This window comes from Temnothorax longispinosus, chromosome 11 (assembly GCF_030848805.1).
Source record: "Temnothorax longispinosus isolate EJ_2023e chromosome 11, Tlon_JGU_v1, whole genome shotgun sequence".
Classification (NCBI taxonomy): domain Eukaryota; kingdom Metazoa; phylum Arthropoda; class Insecta; order Hymenoptera; family Formicidae; genus Temnothorax; species Temnothorax longispinosus.
This window is the reverse complement of record NC_092368.1, coordinates 10,926,048-10,943,378: the sequence shown is the minus strand read 5'-3', so window position 1 is coordinate 10,943,378 and position 17,331 is coordinate 10,926,048. Positions and strand designations below refer to the sequence as shown.

At 33.1% G+C, this 17,331-nt stretch overlaps 1 protein-coding gene across 5 annotated transcripts; it reads right to left on the bottom strand.

Annotated features, from left to right (window-relative positions):
- Nucleotides 1-835: 835 nt before the first annotated feature.
- Nucleotides 836-7,847, bottom strand: LOC139822355 (uncharacterized). 5 transcript variants are annotated; one of them, XM_071793999.1, is made up of 8 exons: nt 7,531-7,847; nt 6,861-6,956; nt 6,309-6,553; nt 4,617-5,001; nt 4,157-4,537; nt 2,978-3,203; nt 2,632-2,748; nt 836-2,117 (listed from the first exon to the last, which is right to left on the bottom strand). In XM_071793999.1, exons 2-5 carry the CDS (start codon nt 6,949-6,951, stop codon nt 4,287-4,289), a joined length of 972 nt encoding a protein of 323 aa, XP_071650100.1. In that variant the 5' UTR covers nt 6,952-6,956; nt 7,531-7,847; the 3' UTR covers nt 836-2,117; nt 2,632-2,748; nt 2,978-3,203; nt 4,157-4,286. The 5 variants fall into 5 exon arrangements, 2 of the variants coding, with proteins under 2 accessions (XP_071650100.1, XP_071650101.1); XR_011734494.1 differs by having other exon boundaries at nt 4,617-6,553; nt 6,850-6,956; XR_011734493.1 differs by lacking the exon at nt 6,861-6,956 and having other exon boundaries at nt 4,617-6,188.
- Between the last annotated feature and the right edge of the window lie 9,484 nt (nt 7,848-17,331).

The window sequence follows — 17,331 nt, the reverse complement described above, 5'->3', positions numbered from 1 at the left end:
CATAATCGAACTTACTACCGTGTCAGAAGAAGAACCGTCTCGCCAACGCCGTACGCCTATTGGTCAAATTTTCGTTACACTTTTTGTGTCGCACAATCGAACTTACTACCGTACCAAAGAAATTTCACTTCCGTTACATTTTTTCGTGTCGCGAATCGAATTCACTACCGTGCGTAAAGAAGTTTCACTTCAAAAAAAATTACTAAATTTCTAATAAATTATATATAAATAAAGTTTATCCAATCAGCACCGTTCTTTACAAGGATATACATTTGTGAGCCACGTGCCTCTATATTATATTTCGAAGCGCTCGCTTCACGGTAGTATATCCGTTCATAAAACAGTACTAATTGTAAGTAACGCGTTACTTGTAACGCCGTTACCATTACCGTTATCTTTTTATAGTAACGATTTGTTAATGACATGACGTTTTTCCATAACGGTAATGGTCACGACGTTACAAGTAACGCGTTTTCTACTGAAAAAAAATCACGTCACGAAATCACGTCATGAAATTACATCACAAAATCACGTAACGAAATTACGTAATTAATGACATAAATTAATCACGTAACGGATTGTTCCAAATCGGTACGTGATTTTAAAAATCACGTAATTTAGAAAATTACGTAACGTTTGAAAATCATGTGATTTTAAAAAATCATGATTTAATGTATAGAAAAATGTTCCATTAATTACATTATTTTTTTAAGGATTATAATGTATTAAAATTTAAAGATGCTTTTTCGTCGTAACTTATGCATGTAAAATATGATTTAAGCAAAATAAGTGGTTCTAAATAAAGAATCAATACTGTAATAAATATTATATTGTCTATAATTTTATTTGAGTCAACTTTTTAAATATATAAATGAGTATATCACATATAACAATAGTTGCTTTCCATTTACATAAACTCAAATAATTCTCACTTGTGACGTCATAACTCAGTTGAATGCACGTTCTTTTTGCATGCTGACAAGTGAGATTCAACTGAGTATTTATGCACAATCGAGACCATGTGCTTTGATGAATCTAATAGACTCACATTAAGGACGTGCTCTCGTCCTTATACTAGAGAAAATCGATTTTCTTAGGATTTCCTTAAAACTGTGAATATACGTTAATTTAGGTGTGCTTTATGTGTGGTATAAATTTCAGTACTTCTTTCGGGATAAAAAATCAAGATACTGAGCCTCAAAGTTTCAACTTTTACTAATGAAAAGGTTTTCCAGGCCAAACGGTAAGAGATACGAGGTTGGCCAAGAGGACCAAAGTTGCTTCTCTCGTCGAGTTCTATAAGGAAAAAATGCCAAAACTAAAAAAAATTAAATTAAAAATTTTTTTTTTTAACTTTCAGGCTCAGTATCTTTATTTTTTATCCCGGAAGAGGTACTGAAATTTATACCACGCATAAAGCACACCTAAATTAACGTATATTCACAGTTTCAAGAAAATATAAAAAAAAATGATTTTCTCTAGTATAAGGACGAGAGAACGTCCTTAAAAATGAGGCTATAAACCGTGCGTATTATTACGCAATAGCTGCTTTGTCATCAAAATAAGCAGGTAAATACAAAATGACATATCTTACCTGAGTGTAAAAAACTCACATAACTGAGTGACTCAGATCACTTAAGTGTAAATGGAAAGCAACTAATATAATAAAATAAATAGCATATGACATAAACAACTTAGATATATACGTTATAATAACATTAACTCTCGGTTGTCACACCTCTTCTTTAAACATTTTTTAAAAGAATTTTTTTAGCATAATGCCACTCAAAAAGTTAATTCTTTATAATAAGGATACATTTTACAATGTTTAAACTTAATTCTAGAATTTTTTGTAATCTACTTAAACTGTTAGTTTTTGAACAGCATATAGCTGTTTGAAAATTGGTTGGGGTCATTTTGACCCGGTGTGACAACCGAGGGTTAAACTCATTTTAACATTGATAACACTAAACTTAATCACTAAACTTAATCACTATCTGATGATTCATTGGATGATTCATTAGAATTTGAATCACTGCTTTGTGAAGAACGACTTTGTGAAGAGGCTGATGAATTGGGCGATGCACATTGAAGTTTTCTTTGATTTTCTTCTTCTTCTGCAAAACATTTTTAACATTATTATTATTAACGTGTTTTTAATTTTTAAATAGTGATTTTTAGAATATATTGTTTTCTAATTTTTTATGTTTATTTTGTTGAAAGACTGTTTTAAAAAATCTGGAATGTTCAGATCTGGAATGTTAATTAAAAATGTTTATTATTTTTTATAATTATCTATGCTAAGAAATGTTTAAAAATATTAAAATTTTTTATTTAATTCAATGTCTTATATTTTACATGTAAACGCAATTATATTACAAATTATTTTTTCAAGTATTTTTTTTACTGTTAAAGAGTTTTTTAACTGTGTATAAAGTAAAGAAAAAAATATTAATTATTAATAGAAAAAAGTACTATACTTTAAGGATTAATTTTATTAATCCAGTTGTTTTTAAAATTTTTTATGAATATATTAATTTATAAACACATATTTTCCATAAAAAAATACAAAAAAATATTACCTTTAAACATATAAAAATTATTTGTCTATCGTCGTTAAAAAATATTTACCTTTTATTTTTGTTTCAATAAGAAAATTGATGTAGATGCTTAAATAGCGTGTCCATTTATTTATCAGTTTCTTTTTTTCTTTTTTGTGATGCATCTCAATAAAAGCTGAATAGCATTCTAGATGAAATAGGTTATCATTAGGCTCATTTTACCAGAGTACATTAATAGTGAGAGTGTGTGAAATCCTAATTTTACTACCTAAACTTCTTACAAATTTTTAAACAATTTTAAGTATATATTCACTATTAGAACCAATTATTCATTATACGTTCAAAAAAACTTTTAAGTGCTAAAGCAGGCTTTTCACACTTTCTAACAACGGGATTATTTTTTCTTTTATACATACTTCTTAAAACAGCCTTTTTTACTGGTATCAGTGGCTTTCTCTGGGATCGGTTTGGCAATCTATTTTTACATTTTTCTAACACTACAGTTCTATTCATCAATTTGTGCACTCCCCAAAGTGATCGGCTTAATTGCCTAACAAATAACGAAGGTCTTCTCAACTTTTTTATTTCTTTCTATATTGTATACGGTATTGAGATACCGTATCTCAAGTGCATCATTTTAATCTAAAAAAAAAAAAAGAAATTGAAATTTTTATTTTAGAAAATATTTTAATGATTATCGTTATTGAATTATAAATACAGGTTCAAGATTGTTCTAATAATAATTTTTGTTTCCTCAAAGAAGAATCTTTGTTTTCGAAAACCTCGGATATGGACCTTTGATCACGTATAAAGCTAGGTCTAATCAATCAAATCTTAAAGAATTATATGAAATAGGATTATATAGAAAAGACTAAAGAATTGCCAATATTCTAATATTTTTACCCTTAGGTACCTTTACCCTACACCTCGTCTCAACTAATTCTCACTTTTCAAAAATTGGTGTTTGTTGACAATTTAATATTAATTATTGGCAACTTTTTTAATTTTATTATATTCTTTAATTTTTTGTAATCCAGGTCACTTCTTTTATTTTTTTTCTTTTCATTGATCTTTTGTAAGTTTTTTAGTTTTCTTTGCTTTTTTCTTTTGTTTTTTTTCTTGTTTTCAAATTACAGCAACATAATTATTAACATAAAATAGTATGGCTTCTTCATAGAGGAAGTTTTATGAGGGAAACACAATTATGAAGAAGCAATGTGCAAATTTCTAATTTGCATACTTTCAAGAAACTTGGAAGGAAATAGATCTAGTACATCAAAAACTTGCACATGTAATGATGAGGAAACAATACGTAAGTTTTTAATTTGCACATTTTTAAGTTATATATTTAAGTATAAGTATATTTCTCATACTTAAATTTTAAGTTTTTAAAACTAAAAAATAAGTCATAAAAAATTGTTTTTACCAAAACCTTGATGTACAAAAACGTAAAACAGAATATAGTAGACGTTACGAGGAAGTGCGTGACAAGATAAAAATGTTGAGTCTGTGAGTGCGAAAAGCTCACACCGCTCCATTCTCGCGAACACATTAGAAATGTCTTAAATTGAAATATTTTTTACATTTAAACTTACAGTTGTTCCGTTTACTTCGTCGTCCCAAGCAGTCATATTTTCTTCATCCGTTAGTTTAACAAATTGATCAGAATCGTAATTCAGGTCATTTCTTTTACTTTTTTCTTTTTCTTGATCTTTTGTAGGTTTTTTAGTTTTCTTTGCTTTTTTCTTTTGTTTTTTTCTTGCTCTTTGCTTTCGGATCGTTTGCTTTATGAGTCTTGTTTTCTGTTAAAATTTGCATACACAAGTCATCTTCTTGCAATGAAGATTGCTCATGTATTAGTTGAGAAGTACCAGGTTCACTACAAATAGTATCTTGTAAAGGAGCATTAACAGTCGTTTTACTTCTCATTTTTTTGGGTGTACTGGTTATAGCTGGTGATGCCGCACGCTTTAGTTCTGTAAAAATACATTGTCAAATATTGATAAAAATTAAGTAAATAAAGAACAATTTTGTTTCAAAAATAATGTTTTTTACCTTTAGGAAATAATTGTTTCTTTGTTTTCAACGTATGAAGTTCCTCTTTAAGAAGGAATATATCAGTTTTTAAGTTGTTGTTTTCTAATTGTAGTTTATTGTTTTCATCTTTTAAATACTGAATTTCCTGTTCTACAGCAATTGGAATTTCAAACAGTTTTTCACAGGTTTTTTCAAATGCTATACTATCACGATTTAAAGTTTCCAATTTATTCTTAATTATATCGACATCGTCTATTTTAGATGTTCTATCTACAGCAGATGGAATTTTAGAAAATTTATTTTGGTTTCTTTTAAATATTTTAGCGTCACGATTAGTAGTTTTCAATTTCTCATTGATTATATTTTCATCATTCTCTTCCGATGTCCTCTCATTATTGAATTCCTTGAAAATTCATGATTTTTAAAAATCTTAGAGCATCATAAAACTAGTTTTATAATAAGTTTTCCATTAAAAAATAAACATTTTAAAAAATAAATAATATTTATATTTAAAACAGAAAAAATGTTACTTTTGAAGATTGCATATAAACGTTCACATTATAATTAATTTCAGTTTATATTTATTTAAAATAAAACTTATATTTTCACACGGAGAAAATTCTTTAGCTGATGTTGCTGAACTATTAAGTAAAATCGGCTTAAAATGTCGAGCAACACTAGTTAAATAAAATTTACTTAATAGGATCTTGTTTCATATAGATCTGTAATTACCAATTGGCCAATTTATAGAATCTGTATAAAAAGTCTTATTTAAATGTAGTGGTGTAAAAAGTAGCTTCCATATAATTAATTCTTTAATCTTCTTAAATTTACATAAAAATCTATTGTAAGAAATAAAATGTATCACTTATATTACGAGAATTTCAACTATAACTTATTATTTTTATTGTTTTTGCATGTAATGTTACACATTCAAATTTCAAATTAAATTTTTTTTAAATGTTGATAAAAAGAGTAAGTTATAGTTGCAATTATTTTATTTCTTACATTTAATTACGAGTAAGGCATGACCGTCACGAAGTTTACATTCTGTTTTACCGCCCCGCTAATGTTTAACTATGACTCGTAATTTTATAATGTTCGACGCACATTGATCTATCATTAACTTGATAAGGACCCAAAATAGAGGTCGAAACGTTATAATTATTAAATTAATGCCAGTCAGGCCGACTAATAAAAAGTTTTATATTATTTTATCACTGGTAAAAGATTATTTTTGAATTTATTTATTTACTATTAAAATTAACCATTTGGATATTATCAATTGTGTAAGTGTTATATAAATAAAATAAAAAATGAAAGTATAACAATTATAATAGTTATAATTAAAATTAGCAATTAAATATTTGTAAAACATTATTACAATAACATGATTGAAATATTATCGTTTCTTTTTGAAATAAGTCGTTTTATTTTCGACCCAACTGGCCAATTGAAACAAGATTGCACGACGCTTCGACCGAATTCCGGTCCTTATCAAGTGCTTTAATTTAAGTTACACCGATCCGCATAATAAATTTAATTGCATCGTTGACGTGGTGTCCTGACAACGTCAAGACAAACGCAAAACTAAACAAAAGAGAAAATAATACATTTAACAATAAAAAAACTATACAAAATCGTTACAATATCGCGCTGGTCAAAAACAATAAAATTAATTAACACTGTAAAAATCAGTTAAAAGCTTACAATTCTTATGCGTTCCAAAACAAACGGTGAAATCAAAACGTCACCAGCCATATCGAGGCACAACGTCCGAACAGTAAGACAGTCAAAGTCGAAAAATGTTGCTGGCGACGGAAATTGTTTTGTTTCTTTTTGAGTTTTATTAGGCTCTGGATTTTCTTTATCTAATATTATTTGTACGGCATCACTGTAACCCAGTTTTTTAAAAACATAGCGTCGTTTGTTATGCTTCAAGTCCTCTTCATTAGCTGTAAAGAATGAAATACTAGTAAAAACCTAATAAAATTACGTCATTTACCGAAAGCATGAAACACTTACTAGGTATATTTAGTAAAAGATTAGAATGGATAATAAAATAACACATTGTCAGTGAAAACAACTTAGTCAAAATGATGTCAAAGTGACATCAAATTGATGAGGAGTATGATGTTAAAATAAGTGATCAAAATGATGGCAATATGACTGCATAACATCCCATACCATGGATGGTGATTTAAAATTAAATTATATTGAATAAGAGCAAAATAAAGACAAAATATATTACATATACAATACCCAGGTAGAACAGAGAAAGTAATAAACGACAGTTTTTCTTGCTTTCATCGTCGAAATAACGCACACTAGCAAACTTAATTTGTGAATCCATGGTCGCTTTAAAAAATTATGTTTATTACATTTTCAAAACTTGAAAAATATTTTTTAACTGTGATAAGAAAATAATTCAAATGATGTAGTATTTGCACATATTTATATTATGATTAATAATGTTAAAATTTGTAAATTATAATTAAAAACAAAAAGTTAAATGCTTTCTGCAATGTATATAAAAATAATAATCATATAAACTACTTTGAATAGAGATTGTTTCGTGCTCGACCGGAGATTCCGCGGAGCGCGCTTTATGCCGATACGTCGATCACGCGCGACGGCGTGATCGACCTCGTGCGGATCAAATCCGTGCCACGAGACTGACAGCAAACAGCAGTCAGCCTCGCGGCCTGATTATATCGAGAATATGTTCGATCTTTTACAGAGATAAATGATAACATCTATTTTGAGAACACCATTTTAATGTAAACCAAAAAAATACAACGTACAAAGAAAATTTATACTTTAGCCTGCTCTGTAGTCATTTTTTTAATAACACTGCTAAATGAAAATCAAATTCTCTCCCCATTATTCAGGTAAACAAAAACAAATTTTACACAAAATATTTATTACTTACTAACTCATGTGCGCTTCTGCAATCCAACTTCTTTTTATTTTTTTGTAACGGCACCCGATCCCTTCACTGGGATCGATAATATAGCCAGCGACAAACTGGAATCGATAATATAGCCAGCGACAAACTGGAATCGATAATATAGCCAGCGACAAACTGATTGATTATTTTCGATTAAACGAGATAGAACACGTGCTCGGCTGCGCTTTTCCAGGTGGAAACGAGAAACAAAACGTACGTAATAGAGCGGACAAATGTATAAAGTGGGAACAGTTAAGCAGTTAAGCCCCAGACTCACACACAATGCGACTAATGCGAGATGCGAGGCGATATAGGCGATATCTAGCATACTAGCGACAGCGAACAGCGACATGCGCATGCTCTGGTGGCCGCACGCGCATGGAGCGTCAGGAGGAAAGGCGCGCCGCGGCGCCGCGCCGGCGGGACGGCTGCGTAGCGGGAAGACGACGAGAGGGTTGGCCCTGCGGAGGAGGGGCGCCTTAGAGTGTGCAGACGTGTTCTCTAGCGAACGTGTTTATTACAATATTAACGAATATCACTCGTAATTCTCTTCGTTACGATTAAAATTATTATATTACGATACGAGCGTATTTTCTTACATATTCATCGATATTTGAGGTGAGGCTCCCTAAACTGAAATAATTACCGAGTTTTGGAACGTAGCCCAACGGACTTTTTAAAGGCTTTTGCCTGCTGTAACTTTTAACGACAAAGTCATTATTCACGCTTAAGGTCGATGCAGACACAGCCGTGCCGTATCCGTACCGTGCACGAAACAGAAACATCAGACAAGGATACCTATTGTCTCCATCCTTGTCTAATGTTGTCTCTATCCTTGTCTAATGTTAACGATACGGATACGGTACGGGTACGGCACGGCTGTGTCTGAATCGACCCTTACCGTTTACTGTGTATTTTGTTTGTGCTTCTCTTGTTGTTGAAACGATATTAATAATATATATATATATATATATATATATATATATATATATATATATATATATATAATGGGGAGGTATCACAATTATCTTGAAGATAAATTTCAAAAAGTCCCAAGAACGAGCCAATACAGGAGATATACAGAATACGAATTAAGTGTTCAAAGCAGTGATGACAGTGTCGAAGATGCTCAATGGCGAGTAAGTATTATAAAGTTATATGGATAAAAATATATATAAATTATAAATTTATGTTCAAATTTATTTATTTTACAAGTAATGTTTATATATATTACAAATTTAATTAATCTTATAAATTTAAAAAATTATGTATTCAAATTTATAAGTGTACGAGTAAAGGTATTTTAGAAAGATACATTAAATACAACAGATTTTTAACTTATAAAATTTTGTTAGAATCTTACTTATTATTACGTGATACTTTTCATATATGCGCAAATCACAAGCTCTAAACATTTTTTACTTCTTTTTTTTCTTTTATTGTATGCTCTAAATTGAGATTATAAAAAGAGACTGACTTTAAAAAAAGTTAAAATGGCCTATTCTCAAAACATGTTTATTTTATTTTGTATCATATAAATATTATTTTATTACTTTATTTAGGAATACTGTAATTGCCAATCATCTAGGGATAGCAACAACACGGATTCTGATAGTACGAGTCAACATAACAGTATTCGCTCATTATCCTCTAATGAAGCGTGGCCAGCAGGTATTAGAAACAATGAGCTTAGTTCTGACTTGTCATTGCATTCAGTACAAGACCAGCATATAGATCTCATACAACATAATTGTCATGAATCTTCAGTAACACACGAAAATACATTTACTGAGCAAAACAATAATCAACAATCGCATCGTCAATATTAGAACAGGATGTAACGATGCACCCCCAAATATGCATCGTTCCGGCAGGAACACCACGCCGAGACCACCCCGCCGACCACCCGCGAGGGTGAAGAACGGGCACGGTGTGCCCAGCATATTTTTAACCGTTTTAACATGTAATGTTATGAAGTCCGCGAACGGACTTAACGCGGCAACCGCCTCACCGCGCCGAGCGGTGCCGAAGGCGGCCGAACACCGCCGAACGCGATCGCAGCGTCGGGACGCCGTAACCACCGATCGTTCCGCCGCACCGTCCCGGCGCTCGCGATCGCCGTCGCTACCCCCACCACGCCGCAACGCCGCCGCGACGCCGCCGCGACGCGTATATAAGCCCGGCGTCGCTGGCACAGAGCGCGATTCCCGATCATCCGTCTTCCCGACAACACCGATCCTGAATTCCCGCACTAAGCCAGTCCGAACGTAAAGTAGAGCGCCTCCGGCATTCTCTGTCTTCGCCGAGTGTGTCTCGGCTAACGACCAGCTTTTCGCATTTATCCGAATCACCCGAAGCCGTCCGGATAAGAAGGTAGAGCGCCTCCGGCATTCTCTGTCTTCACCGAGTGTGTCTCGGCGAAGGACCCGCTTCTCTCTATTATCCAAATCATCCGAAGCCTGTCCGGACAGGAAGGTAGAGCGCCTCCGGCATTCTCTGCCCTCGCCAAGTGTGCCTCGGCCGACGACCCGCTTCCGCCGCGTTACCCACGCTTTGCGATCCATATCGCCGCCGCGCTTCGCGCCATTTTTCCGCGCTCCGGGCCGAGCCGACCGGGAAACCGGCGCCGCCCGTACCGATACCTACCACCACGCGATTCGGTCCACGAGGCTACGAAAGCAACGGCTCCGCCCCGCACATACCGCGGGTTGCCCCGCGCCGCCCGCGACCAAACCAACGTTGCCTCACACGCACGCCCAACCGTCGGAAACCGCGCGGGCACACGCGAGCGAATCCAGCCAAGGCGGTACACACGCATTGACCCGTTGTAAATGTCGCGAGCATATATTGTTATCGTTATAGAATAAACTTGACTATTTTCTGTTAACCGAGACCCGCCTTCATTTTGCTAATCTCGCCACCCGTCTGCTTCTCCGCACCTCCTTCGAACCCAGGCCAGCCGCGAGCTAGATCCGCGCTTCGAAGCCAGGTTGTTTTAAGGTTAGTATATAACTTTAATACTAAAAAATTATTATAAATTATACTTCAATACTAAAAAAATATTAGAAATTCTTATAAAAAACACACTTAGTATTCATTTGTTTACGGATAAAAATATTTTTTAAGTAGTATATGCAGAGGCAGACATTATCAGTATTTGATTGAAAGAGAGAGAGGAAATAGAAAGAATGCACAAAAAGTTCTTCATTATTATTTTAAATATAATATTGTATTGGTTTTTTCTTAATTATAAGTTTTTTAATCCTAAATATAGGGATCTACATTAAAAACTTTGTATCTGTATATATTAAAGACTAACTTAGTACACTTTGAAATTATAAAATTTGTTTTTTGTAGACAGCAGATGCATCCCAGATTTCAAGAAATGATAGAAATCAACTGTACGGCTTATCAGACTCTGAGGATGAAAATTTTCATGTAAGAATATATTTTTTAATTTTATATGGTTCATAATATGTATGTAATTTGCTTGTAAGTTTTAGAATTCAAAATAACTTTTTGTCTTCGAAAAATTAATTTGTTTTCTTTCACTGTTACTACGTTTACTTTACTCAATTCTTTTATATATTATACAAAGATATGTAAATGTTAAAATTAATTAGATATTTTCCCAATAGACTTTTGAAAATTACAATTATTTTTATAACTATTTCTTAAAATTCTATAATAAAAAACGTTAAAAAATTTATATCTGCAGGATTCATGGGTCTACGATGCACATGAAGAATTATTTCAATTTAGCGACGAAGATGATAACGATAACGATGACGATGATGTTTGTGAAGAAGTCAGCTCTGAAGATGTCAATAGTGAAAATAATTATATTGGTTTTAGTAGATTAATAGAAATGACGCAAAAAGATGAGAATAATGAGACTATAAATGCTCAAGTAGTCGTGAGTAAAGCTGAAATTTTACTTACAGTTTTAAAGTATGGAATCACGTATTGTTTATCACAAAGTGCATTAGCTGATCTTTTTAAAATGTTAAACTGTTTTTTTAATTTTTCTTTGTTACCTAGTACGCATTATCTTGTTGACCAAATGTTCAATCCAGAAACGGTCATAGAATATCATGCAGTTTGTCCATGTTGCAAAAAATATGTAGCAAAGTTTGATCGCAAAGATCGCCGCGTTGAATGTCAAGCATGCGATACTGTAATTAAATTATAAGATACAACATATAATGACTTTTTTGCTATTATGAATGTAAATAACAAAATTGCAAATTTAATTCAAGACAATCAGAAATATTATGATTATGTAATTCGCGAAAGGGTGCGAAATCATGAAAAATTTGATGATATTACGGATGGAGTATTATACAAAGAATTTGTTGACTCATTGTCAACAAATGATAAACTTAATTTTGCTACGACTACGATAAACAGTGATGGAGCGCCGATTTTTGAAAGCTCTAGATTTTCTATTTGGCCGATTCAAACGATTATAAATGAATTACCCTTGGATGTAAGAACTAGTAGACCTGTAGTATGCGGCATATGGTTCGGTAAAGATAAACCAAATATGAATATTTTTCTGAAGCCGTACATTGTTCACATGAACAAATTGTCAAATGTTGGTGTACGGTGTACTATTGCAAATGAAGTACGTACTATTAAAGTATTCACCATATGTTGCTGCGTAGACTCTGTTGCCCGTGCGCCAATGCAGGGTATGGTTCAGTATAATGGCTATTTCGGATGTAATTGGTGTTTACACCCAGGATATTATGTTTTCCACAAGAGAGGTGGAAGTGTAAAATATACTTTATTAAATGAAATACCACCTAAAAGAACTGAAATTGAAACAATCGAACACATGCGACAGAGTCTTACATCTCGAAATCCCGTTTATGGTGTAAAAAGACCTTCGTGTTTAATTAATTTGCAAGGTTTTAATATTATATCCGGTTTTGTACCAGACAGTATGCACCGTCTTTGTTTGGGAATAGCGGAACAATTTTCAGGGTATTGGATCGAATCGAACAACTTGCCATATTCTTTATCCAATAATGATATTAATAAAATTGACAACGTGTTATTAACAATAAAAGCTCCCAATCAAATTGCTCGTTTATCTCGCTCCATACGAGATAGAAAATATTGGAAGGCAAGAGAGTGGGAGAATTGGATTCTGCACTACAGTTTACCGATATTATTATGTTTTCCACATTTAGAAATATGGGTAAAGCATTGGTCACTTTTAGTAGAAGCATTCTATATTTTACTAAAGAAAAGCATTACACGTGACGAGGTCAATTATGCTCATACATTATTGACAAAATTTGTTTGTTACACCGAACACTATTATTCGAAAGCTGCTATGACATACAACGTTCATCAACTACTACATTTAGCACAAAGTGTAGCAGATTGGGGCCCACTTTGGGCTCATTCTGGCTATTGTTTTGAAAACGGGAATGGTCAATTAGTTCGAAAAATCCACGGTGCTAAGGGCGTTGTACATCAAATTTGTAGATCGATAGCAATGAGTCAAAGCGAATTGATTTTAAAGAAACATGTTGCTTTAAAAGCGTTTTCAAATGTAAATAGTTTTATTTCTTATCTGGACAAAAAAACCGCAAAACAAACATGTAAATTATGGCACGCAAGATACTTTGGACCACACTACAAAACTAGCTTAATGTGGATAGAAGAACTTGAATTATCTGATGAAAGTCGAACATATCAGAAAATTGTAAAAGAACGGTGTTTGTACACATCATCAAAAAGAAATATAATTTGATCAGATAATTCGTATGCTTTAACAACAGAAAGGATTTTTATTCACATTGTAGACTTTATTATCGATGCACCAACAAGGAAAGAGTACACCATCTGTCATTTAGTAAATACGGAAGATATTTTTAATAACAATTCATTACCGCTAAAAAAAGTTGTAAATATTTCAGATAATTTAGTAGCAAAAGACACCAACAGCATTGAAAAAGTTTGCGTTTTTATGAATATAGATAATATGATGTATATATGCGCAGTGCCAAATCTGTATTTTTATTAATCGTTTTTTACTTGCGAGATTAATAAACATCTAAATCAAAACTATATTCAAATATATTTTCCTTTTTTCTATTTCTATCATTCAGCTCTTTAAAATTTGATTACTATACTTAAATGCAACATAATTGTAATAATAAAAAAATTATAAATTAAAACAAAACGTTTTAGAACTTACATTAATATAAAAATTATAGGTCCTATTAAATGCAATATTTTTTTTTAAGAATGTAATGAAAGAGAATATAATATCAAGAATCTTTAAATTTTAATACATTATAATCCTGAAAAAAATAATGTAATTAATGGACCATTTTCTATACATTAAATCATGATTTTTTAAAATTACATGATTTTCAAACGTTACGTAATTTTCTAAATTACGTGATTTTTAAAATCACGTACCGATTTGGAACAATCTGTGATTAATTTATGTCATTAATTACGTAATTTTGTTACGTGATTTCGTGATGTAATTTCATGACGTGATTTCGTGACGTAATTTTTTTCAGTAGGGTTACTTCCCAACCCTGCATTTATAATATATGTATAAATTATACATAGGTATATTATAAATGTATAATATAAATGTAATACTTACATTTACGATATGTCCGCCGTGATCTATCCATAACGTCGACTCGACGATTTCCTCGAGCAAAATCTGATCGGCAGCAACAAATTGCATTGACATATCTCGTCAGTCTGCGGCACCAAGAGTCCCCGCCGAACGAATTTCACGTTCCCAACGGCCGTCGTCGCGGCTGCTCTCTCTCTCTCTCTCTCTCGCTCGCTCTCCTGGGTATCATTTCGTTATAGCTCACACTCTTTCTTCCTTACGCACTTCTTTCCCGCTTTCTTTTTTCGCCTTGCTGTCCGTTTGTCCGTCCGTCCTTCCGTCTTTTCGTCGCTCGCGCGCTCTTTCACTTGGTCGCCCGACGCCCGACCGCGCACTCCACTCCGGGACGGAAGAGAGGGACAAACAACGCGCGTTTTATCAAACGCGTCTCCGCTTGCGGCACGATGCACGTATATACGCGATACTCGCCACTTCCGGCTCACGCCGTACCTCGCGACGGGCCGACCCGGCCGACCGGTCACTCACGACGCAGGATTCCGCGGGACCGTCGCAGGATTCCACGGGACCGTCGCGTAATAAAATCAACTGAGCAGTAAGCACTGGCACTATGAGACTGAAGAGCTGCCCGAGGGTCGGGGGGTCTCGATCACGTAAAACTTTTTCTATTGTATGTTTTTTTTATTTCGCTGAGTTCGGTCTATCCTTGCGACGGAAAACAAACGAATCGCGCTTAGAAAAGGACAGCCATATTCTGTCTCTTTCGCGCTGCGTTCTTGCTGCTCGCCGAGCTGCTAGCCGGCTCGCTTGACGAACGACGTGACAATTGTTTCCGTCTTCAATGATATCGCGCCGGAAAATAATTTTTACTCAGCGAGCGACAAATTCATCGCGTAAAAATTTCTAAATTATTATTATATTTATTTTTTACATGTTTTAAAATTATTTTGTTAATTATTTTATATATTATGTTTAAAATGTTTCTTCGACGATTATCATCCAAATGTACATTTCCCGAAAAAAATTCCAAAGAGAATTTCTATACATATAAATAAAGCAGAATTTAAAAAGATTTTGGAATTATTGCGAACCGATATTATTCGTATGGTTGCAAACGTTAAAATGTGTATAAAATATTAAATTTAATAATAATGAAATAATAATTTTTCTATTATACATTCTTGAGTAATTATTCATTTTAATGTACATTTAATTAAAAAAAAAAATTGGGAAAAGCAGGGTTTGAACGCGCGACCTGCAACGTTTCAGTCCGCCACCTCAGTCGCTGCGCCACGCTTGCTACATGGCTATCTCGGTTGCGTACTTGGTACATCAGTCGCACGAGAAGTTTCAATATTTTCTCGCAAATACTTGAAAAATGCATCGCGTTGCTTGCTCCGTTTCAAGTAAACAACTTACTCTGTTTCGAGGGGAACATCTTATGATGGACACACATTTTTCCTGAGATTTTAAAGTAACCTTTGTTCTTTTTCAATGGAATCATACGATCTTTTTTATATAACATAATTCCTGTAGTTATTTGGCATAAGTAGGTATAAGTAAGCTTAAGTACATAAAGTAGGTAAGCTAGCAGTTATAAAAAAATCAATATTTTGCGAGATGTTATATTTTATTCTGGCATATATTTTGACATGAAATATAAAATATCTTGTAAACTATTTATTTTTTGATAACTGTACCTAAACTGTACTTTTATGCGTAAAATAGTGGAACGAGTAAGCTGATTTAAAGACAACGCATAGTTGCTTTTAAAAATAAAAATAATGCAATTTGTAATGTACAATTACATACTTTTTTTGGAAAGTAACTATGTTTTTCTCACATTAATTGATTCGTCTCACTATGCTACATATAAAAGTATCAATATATATAATATCAAATATCCCGTAAACTATTGATTTTTTGATAGCTTTACCTTTAGATTTTTATATTACTACGTTTACGCGAGCGTTACTTTCCTAGTAACTTACGATAATTCCTTCGCGTAAACGGGATTTTTCTTCGCGTAAACGGGATTTTGTAGTAACTTACGATAATTTACTCCGCGTAAACAAGTGATATATCGTAAGTTACTACAGAAGTAACGCTCGCGTAAATGTAGTATATGCCAAATAAGTAGAGAAATTATATTATATAAAGAAAATTGTATGATTCCATTAAAATAAACAAAGGTCACCTTAAAATCTCAGAAACACCTTCACCTAAGAAAAACGTGTGTTCATAATTTACTCCGCGTAAACAAGTGATATATCGTAAGTTACTACAGAAGTAACGCTCGCGTAAATGTAGTATATGCCAAATAAGTAGAGAAATTATATTATATAAAGAAAATTGTATGATTCCATTAAAATAAACAAAGGTCACCTTAAAATCTCAGAAACACCTTCACCTAAGAAAAACGTGTGTTCATCGTAAGATGTTCCCATAATTATGATAAAGACAAAAAGATAAAAATATCAACCAGTATTTGAAAGCGACCATTCATCGACGCATCGACGTCGATTCCACTAATTATTCCTGACAAAGTACGTAATGTGAATTACTTTTTACTTTTAAATTTCGAATATATTTTTAGTACGGGCAGTATATATCGGAACACGGCCGTAGTATGGTCATATATAAGGGACATTCCACGTCAACTGAAACAGAGCTATGCCCAAAATTTGTCACGACCAAAAAAATCGTTCCTGGGCTCAAAATGTTCGTACTCTCATGTACTTTCGAAGGTCACATGGCGCTTGCGGAAAATTCAAAATGGCGGTCAATAGGAAGTTCATTAACCCCATTAAATATCACATTTCATCCAGAAAATGACGATCCTCAAAATTTGTCACGACCAAAAAAATCGTTTTAGGGCTCAAAATGTTCGTACTCCCATGTACTTTCGAAGGTCACATGGCGTTTGCAGAAAATTAAAAATGGCGGATTAAATAATCCGCCATCTTGAATTTCTAAATTTCGATTTTACATTCGAAATTAGCGACCTCGAAAACCCCCTAGTACCGAGTTTCATCCAAATCAAGTGACATTTTTGCATTACGGGCGGCCATATTTAATCCGCCATTTTTAATTTCCAAATTTAGACTTCAGATTTAGAATCAGCGACCTTAAAAACCCCCTAGTACCGAGTTTCATCCAAATCAAGTGAC

Coding starts and splice junctions, on each gene's coding strand:
- LOC139822355 (XM_071793999.1), bottom strand. CDS start 6,951: ATGGATTCACAAATTAAGTTTGCTAGTGTGCGTTATTTCGACGATGAA. Junction 6,554..6,860: donor ACTTTCTCTGTTCTACCTGG/GTATTGTATATG, acceptor CATTCTTTACAG/CTAATGAAGAGGACTTGAAG. Junction 5,002..6,308: donor TTTTGGAACGCATAAGAATT/GTAAGCTTTTAA, acceptor TGAATTTTCAAG/GAATTCAATAATGAGAGGAC.